This window comes from Adiantum capillus-veneris, chromosome 21 (genome assembly GCF_014529385.1).
Source record: "Adiantum capillus-veneris isolate H3 chromosome 21, ASM1452938v2, whole genome shotgun sequence".
Lineage (NCBI taxonomy): Eukaryota > Viridiplantae > Streptophyta > Polypodiopsida > Polypodiales > Pteridaceae > Adiantum > Adiantum capillus-veneris.
In genome coordinates, this window is record NC_140951.1 from 133,805,933 (window position 1) to 133,814,773 (window position 8,841).

At 42.0% G+C, this 8,841-nt stretch overlaps 1 protein-coding gene across 1 annotated transcript; it reads left to right on the forward strand.

Annotated features, from left to right (window-relative positions):
- The first annotated feature begins 7,301 nt into the window (after positions 1–7,301).
- LOC147431768 (uncharacterized) lies at positions 7,302–8,380 on the forward strand. The gene has a single exon (XM_086493031.1). It carries the CDS (start codon positions 7,785–7,787, stop codon positions 8,136–8,138), a length of 354 nt encoding a protein of 117 aa, XP_086349157.1. The 5' UTR covers positions 7,302–7,784; the 3' UTR covers positions 8,139–8,380.
- The last annotated feature ends 461 nt before the right edge of the window (positions 8,381–8,841 follow it).

Here is an 8,841-nt window from a genome sequence, read left to right on the forward strand (position 1 = left end):
TATGAAGTAAAAGGTAAGGAGAAAATGGTTTGCAGATTAAAGAAGAGCCTGTATGGTTTAAAGCAAGCATCAAGACAATGGTACTTGAAGTTTGATCGATGGATGTTGGATCACGGATTCACAAGATGCAACTCGGATCACTGCGTCTACACGGAGAATTTGGGAGATGGGAAATTCATCATCCTAATGTTGTATGTTGATGACATGTTGATTGCAAGTGCTAACATGCAGGACATCAAAGACCTAAAAGAGGAGCTGTCCAAATCTTTTTCAATGAAAGATTTAGGTGCTGCAAAGAGGATACTTGGTATGAAAATATCAAGGGACAGGACGAAGAAGACAATAAAGCTATCTCAAGAAGATTACATCAAGAAGGTACTAGAAAGGTTTGCAATGCAAAATGCAAAACCAGTTTCTACACCTTTGGCTGGTCATTTTAAACTAACGAAGGATATGTGTCCAAAGACACAAGAGGAGATAGCCTATATGTCTAAAGTTCCATATGCTGCAGCGGTAGGTTCTCTAATGTATGCTATGGTCTGGACAAGGCCAGACATTGCACATGCAGTGGGAGTTGTGAGTAGGTTCATGGACAACCCAGGTAAAGAGCATTGGCAAGCTGTGAAGTGGATACTAGGTATCTAAAAGGGACAACAACAAATGCTTTGTATTTTGGAGGAACTGATATTTTTCTAGAAGGGTATGCTGATGCAGATATGGCAAGTGACAAAGATACTCGAAGGAGCACTACTGGCTATGTGTTCACGGTTGGAGGCACAGCAGTAAGCTGGGCTTCAAAGCTGCAGAAAGTGGTTTCACTTTCTACCACGGAAGCAGAGTATGTAGCAATGACGGAGGCAAGCAAAGAAATTCTGTGGCTTCACAGATTCTTAGAAGAGCTTCGATTCAAACAAGACAATTGTGTCTTGTACAGTGATAGCCAAAGCGCTATCCATCTTGTGAAGAACTCAGCCTTTCATTCAAGGACAAAGCACATTGAGGTGAGATATCACTTCATACGCACTCTTTTGGAAGAGGGACAACTAAATCTAGGAAAGGTGCATACAAGTGAAAATCCTGCAGACATATTTACAAAGGTGGTCAACAAGGAGAAGTTGAGCTTTTGCTTATCTTCAATCGGCATTCAAGGATAAGAAGCCAGAATGGAAAGCAGTCACAGGTTTGGTTTGGAGATCAGTCTCCAAGTGGGAGATTGTTAAGTATGGAGCCTGATTTACCCATGTAATTTTCTGTGGTAAAAGCGCACATTTGTAAGGCCCCCATTATGAGGAGAAGCCATCGTGCGTGAAGGAAAATCACTCACCGGAAACCAAAATTTTCACGGACAAGAATCAGGGGCAACTTTAAAGGCCTCGGGGGTGGAGGCCCCCAAGACTTTTTTTTTTTGCTGGAATATTCTTTTTTCGTCGGAATATTATTTCCGGACGGCGGCCGAAAAGTGGTCGAAAAACAACCGGTCGGTTGGCCGGTGGCCAGTAGTCAATGGCCGATGGCCGGTGGTCGGAAGTCAATGGCCGGTGGCCGAATTCAAAAGCGGACTTGTCTTCTCAAGGGCGGCCACACATGGGCGGATTGGAGGGTCCGATTTGGACTTATTCGCATAAGGGCGGCTACACATGGCTGTCTCTCATAAGAGAGGGAAGCTCTTTTGGCCTATAAAAGGAGGCCATTTCTACACACATTTCATAGTGTGAAGTTGATGCAACAAGGTGAGTGTGAGGTGGTGAGAGTGAAGCAAGGCGGGAGCTCCATTAAGGGTATAATCCCTTTGTAAACTACTTCTTGTTTTGAAGTACTAAAGCCATTGAGTGGCTGCTTTCCCGTGGACGTAGCCCACATTCGGTGAACCACGTATATCGTGTGTACTCTCTCTCTCTCTCTCTACTCTATAATCTCGTGTATATAAATCTGTCTCTCTCCATTAAGTAATCTACTCAATTATCTATTTAGCTACGTCTTATTTCCTAACATAGAGCTCATCTTTGACTTGAACACCTTAAGTACCTTGGTCATCAAGCATGACAAGCACCTCAAGAACCTTAGTCATCAAGCATGACAAGCACCTTAGTCATTAAGCACCTCAAGCACCTTAGTCATTAAGCACGACAAACACCTCAAGCATAGGCCTAGCTTGCCTAAGGTATAAAGTACCAAAAGGTCCTAGGTCTAAGGACTTTTAACACTAACCTTTAAAGGTCATTAATGAAGCTAACCCTAAGGTGTTTTAAGCTCCATTAGATGCACATTGCTCTTTGATAGACTATCTCCTTTTGGACCCTTATTGAGATGTAACCATCTCTCCTCTGTGTGTGTGTGTGTGTGTGTGAGTGTGTGTGAGAGAGAGAGAGAGAGAGAGAGAGAGAGAGAGAGAGAGAGAGACCCTCAACAGGCAATGAGAGTCACACACTGCTGAGAAAAGAGAGGGAGAAGGCTTGCAAGCCTACCAACATGCTCTTTCTCCATCTTTCTCGCTCTTGCGTGGGGCATCCTCGCCTGCACAGCTCGTGTGCTCTCTATTTGACTCGTGAACTTTTTTATAAAAATGTTTCCATGAGCCTTTCGTTCTTCATCCCTGGTCAACCATCTCACGGGATTGATTTCCTGACCCTCCTGTTCCTCCAGCTCTTGATGTTGATAGCAATGGCTCCATGCTTTCACGTTGTGCACCTCGTTGTTGCAATTGTAAGTCATTGAAAGTTTTTTTTAAAAAATCATCCACTCCATCTCCTCTCGACATTGTCATCCTCTCTCCCGTGCCATCATGTGGCACCCTCTCACTGCAATTCACCTCTCTCATAGCTCCCCACTTGCCACTTGATTACCCTGCACTTTTTCCCTATGTTTAATCAAAAGGATTTTCCCAGATTCATGCTAACAGAAATGAAAGATACACTCGGTCCAACTTCAATTTTCATTATGTGGAATCTTCACAAGGTGCTTTAAAAACTCCACCCATTTTTCATCTCAAAGGCTAATTTTTACCGCTTTTAATTTCAATTTTCATTACTTGCATTTGAACCCATCACGTTGAAGGAGTAAGGGTCAAGCTAAACCACTAGGCTAGAAGCCCATTATGATGTACGAGTGTTTGGCTCATCCTTTGGACGAGGCTAAGGGTGAGGGGGTGGGGGGGGGGGTCTATTGTTTTCCCATTGGTTGCTTGGCTCCATAGTAAGCAACCCTTGATCACCTCTAAATCCTCAATACAAGCCCTCCCCTACAGCACCTCTTCGGGTCCCCTTCCCCCCCTCCCCTTCCCTTCCCTTTGTTATTTCTTGTACTGGTAGCCACTTTGGCTAAGAAGGTTATTGGGTTGTTGCCTTTTATTCTCCTGCTTTTTGATCACCATAGCTTGACATGGTAGCTTTTAGTTCCTTTGCGCCCCTGACTGTCTTGAATCTGAGCGTTCAGCTCTAGATATCGTGAAGGAGTCAGTTTGCAAAACATTTGGTCTATCTTACGCCTGTGGAGGTGGGGCATGAAGCCAAGAAAGATCACGGCAAGAACACGTCCATTGTTTGTGCTCTCAACCCCCACAACACCATCATCACTTGCACCCACTTGCTCAGTTGCTTTGCCCCTAAGCTGCAACCCTGGATCCGTCCCCATTTGCCACGATAGCTCTCATATCCTCCCGATCATCATTCATCGAGCACCATCTGTACCCACATGTGCTCCTCCATTGCCAGCTTGTGCCACTTCATTCTCCTTGGCCACGATGCCATCACTGAGTCCTCTACGTGCCTGTGCTGATCATCTTTGCCTGCCCCACAACCTTAGGTGGTGACATCAAGATACACTGGTATAGAGATAGAGCTTGATAGATATGAGTCCGATGAGGTGATGAAGAGAGACAGGTAGGGAGATGGCACGCAAACGGACCGGAACAAAGAGCCGGGGGTGGGGGTGGGGGTGGTAACTGCCACAGTTTTTCTTTTCAAAATACCATCGCATAGTGCCGTGGCCTCCACGCTCCCCTCGAGTCCCTCTCCTCTTGACACTCTTGACATGTGGCTCTCCCCCTTGCAACGTGCATTAATAGGAGAAGAAAGATAGGAGACTAGTGTGTAAACCCGTCTTCGAGACAGGATGGAAGAAGAAACATTAATAACTTATGCAATGTTTGTTGATTTAAAAGTTTTGTTGGGATTTCAAAAGTAACAAAATTTTAGAGCTCTACAAAACAAACAAAAAATTGAACAGATTTCAAGAATAAATGTCAAGATAGACTGCTTGTTTTTATTCGAGTTATACATAATGCCATCCCTCCTGAATTGCAAGTATACGTGATTGTTTCTTGAGGCAAATTATTGCTTTATGCTCAAAGATAATTTTACGTGCTTGATCAGTTGGGGGATATTGTCAATATGGTCACGTTGGCTCATTTGGACCTACACTAGCATTTTTCACATGTTGCGATGCTCCACATTCTCAACCATAAAAAATACTCTTGGACGAATGCCTGCATGTGGGAGTACGGCCGATGAGTCACAGTGCCAACGTGTCCTCAGTAGTCAATTGTTACCCACTGTGTTGGAGAACGTGGAGGTGCTGACTTTGCAAAGACAACACTACAGGCCTACAATACTAAGAGCCAACCAACGACAGCCACTATGTGTGTGTCTGTGTGTGTTTGTTACACACACACACACACACAACCCTTGTCCTCAGTATCATGAATTGCTCTACAAGATGTTGCTCACAACAAACGTCATGCGCTTGCTAGTTGATATCTTTGCGCAGGTTTCTTGCAGAATGACATAACGCAACTATTATTTGACCTCTATGTGCGTAGCCGCACGACGGTTGACATCATCGTCGCAATTGTTTTCTTTTTTGAATTAATGTTCGTGTTTTTATGTAAAGAAGCCACATGGCACTTTCTCAAGAGCCCTCTCTCCATTATATAAGTTAGAAGAAACATTAATAGGAGATAATGTATGCAATGTTTGTGAGATAATGAGTTATGTTGAGCTTTCAAAAGTAGCAAAATTTGATTTAAATATAACATTACAAAACTAAATACATTCTGAACAACTTTCAAGTATATGCATATAGATGAATTGCTTTTTTAACTTCAATTTCTACATAATGCCATGCATTATACTTTCAAGTATAGGTGATTTTTTCTCGAGGCAAATGATCGATTTATGCTCTCATCTCAATTCAGAATTCTTTCACATCTGAGCTTTACAATATTTTGTTCATCTCCTATTAACAATATTGAAATTAGCATGCAATTCATGAGCTACCAATTGTAAATATTAATATTCAATGTTTATTTTTTTAATTTTTGTTTAATATATTTAATATTAAATGGATATCAAAATAAGTTTTATATCTCTTTTACTTTATTATATTTGTTAATTCTAATACTCACAAAAACCTAGCATATGGAGTCATAGGTATATGAACATTTTTTAAGAAAGTGTTGTCTTCACTTTGTTGTGGATTGGTTTGGGCACAACTCAAACAATTGCAAAGGGGAAGGGAACAAAGGATTGGGCTCATTGAGAGATTCAAGAAGCAAAAATTGCATGGAGGTATGTCTATCTACCTACATAGTGCAGACGATATGTTTTGCTCCACATACACTATCAAACATAGCCCTTTTTCTTCCAATCATGGCAAACTTCTATTTTGCTCCACATACACTATCAAACATAGCCCTTTTTCTCCCAATCATGGCAAACTTCTATTTGTTCTTAGTGTATATGTTTTTGTACAACAAAAAATTAACTTAGGATTAGACATGTTTAGTATATTCATATATGAAGGTGGGTCATTTCAATTTAAAAAGATTAACTAATGTATATAATGCGTTACCTTGAGGTATTTACTCAAAGATAAAAAAGTATAAAAAAGTATTTATCAAGCAACTTGCAATTTCCATGAGATCAACTAAAAGTAGACAAAAAAAAGCAGCACTTAAAATACCATGGGTTTTCGTATATATTCCTTTTGATTACATCTTAAGAGATCAAGAAAAGAAACATAATACCTGCGGTCCTCAAAACGTCTTTTTTTAGTGAAGCCATTAATTAGTTTAGGGGGGCGCAAGAAAGGAAAAGGGAAAGGTGAGGAGAAAGAAAGGAAAAGAAGGGGGGGGGGGAGTATTGTTTTTTTTTTTAATGCTTAAGGGGACCCCAAAGGGTAGCGTAGGCGTGTAGCCTAGTGGTTAAGCTTGAGCCTTTGTTCTCCTACGTGCTGAGGTCAAATCTTACCCATTAGCAATGGTTTTAAATCGTGAGTGCATTGGAGATGTTAATTGGAGATGCTAAAGCATCTTGAGAAGATTCTATGTAATGAAAACTGAAACTGGAGCCAATAGCAATGAGATTACTTCAACAAGAAACTTATAGAAATTGGCATTGAAAGCGTGTAACACTAAATGCAAGGACTATCATCATGATCATATTTTAAAGTTTGCACGTAAATTTAATTCTAACAAACGATAGGAAAATTGAAAACATTCCTGGCCCCTTTCAATGGCTATAGTGTGGAAATTTGTATCTTTTTGGGTGTTGCTTTTCATATAAAAATGCCCCACATCTACTTTAATAGCATTTGTAGCAAGGTTCGGTAGAGACAATTTATATCATCATGAACCCTTTTTCGTGCAAGTCTCTCTTAAAAGCCCAATTGTAATTAAATCTCAATTTCATGACAATTGTAATTAAATCGAAATTTACAAGAATATATTTGACTATCCTAGATGCCCAAGTACTTGTAAGGCAATCTACAATATTCACTTGGGCTCTAATGTGGAAATTTGTATCTTTTTGGGTGTTGCTTTTTATCTACACTCGCTCCACGTCAACTTAAGTTTAAGTAGCATTTGTAGCAAGGTTCACTAGAGACAATTTATATCACCATAAACCCTTCTTTTGTGCAAGTCTTTCTCTTTGTTTGCATTGTGCCTACGCCTGCTTAATGTCTGTGCCAACTGTGTGTGTGTGTGTGTGTGAGAGAGAGAGAGAGAGAGAGAGAGAGAGAGAGAGAGAGAGAGAGACCCTTACTTGATGAAGGTTGCAAGCTGACGGTGCTGTTGGGCACTGCAGAGAGCGACAAAGATGGGACGTCACCAGTGCTAAGGTAGTGCTACAACTCGTCGATCTCTTCACACAATTTTATTGCACAACGGCATAGTGTATTGCCATCTCAATTTAAAAAAAAAGTATGTTTTGGTTTTACCTATCCACGTGGCACTTTCTCAAGAATCCTCTCTCCATTATATAAGTTTGATTATAAAGGCATTAATTAACAATGACGATGATGCCTATGCTAAGTAAATGGTAGAATAGAAGCGCAACATGATGGAAATTATCCACTCGCGGGCACGCAAAGGTTGTGAAGTTCATGCAAGAGTCCCGAGAAGAGACTGAGCGCTATGCTCAAACTGGAAACTCTTCTAAGGTTGATCTGCACTCCAAATGAAGATGCCATGAAGCTCTCCCTGTGCCGCAAGCTTTTTGCATTCATCAGGACCAATCGATGGCACTATGCTAGTGACGTTGTTTAAGGTCTCAAAGCTCACCATCACTACCCATCCTTCATACATGCTTTTGGCCTCCTTGTACACATTCAAATACTCAAAGACCGCCATGTCTCCACATGAGTAGAACTGATAGTACACGTAATCAATGGTGTGCTTGTAGCTTTCCCAGAGCTAATTAGTGTAGAAAGCATCGATACCCGGATAAGGCGCGACGGTGGCCACTCAAATTAGTCCTTTCTGCTTGAGGTGGGTGATGAGTTGACCGATGCAAGTGGCAAAGTCCTTATTAGGGGAGCTTCTCGAAGTCGATGAGGAGGGCGTCGATGTGGTAGGCGGAGATGATGAGCACGAGAGAGGAGATGGCGTTTTTGATCCAGGCATCGCGGGAGGTGGGTTGGAAGATGGAATTAGGGTTTTTGCCATCGATGCTAGCGTAGAAGGTGATGGAGGGGTGGGTGGCTTTGAAGGTGGCAATGGCGGAGGGAGACAGACGGGGCTGCCAAGTGGCCTCGAAGAGGCCGTCGGTGGCGAACAACAAAATGAAGAAGAAGTTGAAGGCAGAGCTGGCGGAGGGGGACATCCAACAGAGCTGCGACGGCGCCGTCGATGTACTCCATGAATACCGGCTATGCCAACACCCCCCTTGCTGGTGTTGGCGTTGCTACCATTGCTAGCGCCCTTCTCGCGAGCCGCCCGCCTCTTGCACTTAGATACAAACAACATGTCTCATAAATTCACGCTTACGGGCTATACCAATACATTTTGTACCCCAAAGAACACATGATGATGTGCCTGCAGAATTTGAGCGTCCTCACCTGCTCCATTCTCTGCAATCGCGCATAGTGATCATGATAGAACCCAACTTGCTACCAACCACTGCAAAAGTCATCCAATCTCCCATGAATCGTATCATTGTCTAACCGATCGTATTGTGTGGAGAGAGAGAGAGAGAGAGAGAGAGAGAGAGAGAAGATTGCAACCCTACGATGTTGTTATGCACTACACAGGGTGACGATGATGGAACATCTCCAACGTGAAGCTGATAAAATTGGTTAATATTTGAAGTCGAAGTCATTGCAATTGCCATCTTGCCATCAATTTTTTTAAATTATAATTAATGGTATGGTTCTACCAAAGACCCCCACATGGCACTTTCTGAAGAACCCTCTCTCCATTATATAAGTTAAAAGTAGAGATATGGTGTCCTTCAACATTTTTGTAAAAAAACCCATGTGCCTTCTCGTTCTTTTTCCTTCTCCCCCTCTCAACCTTCCCTTTCCTTCTTAACTCACTAATGAATTTAACTTTTGTGTTTGTTTACC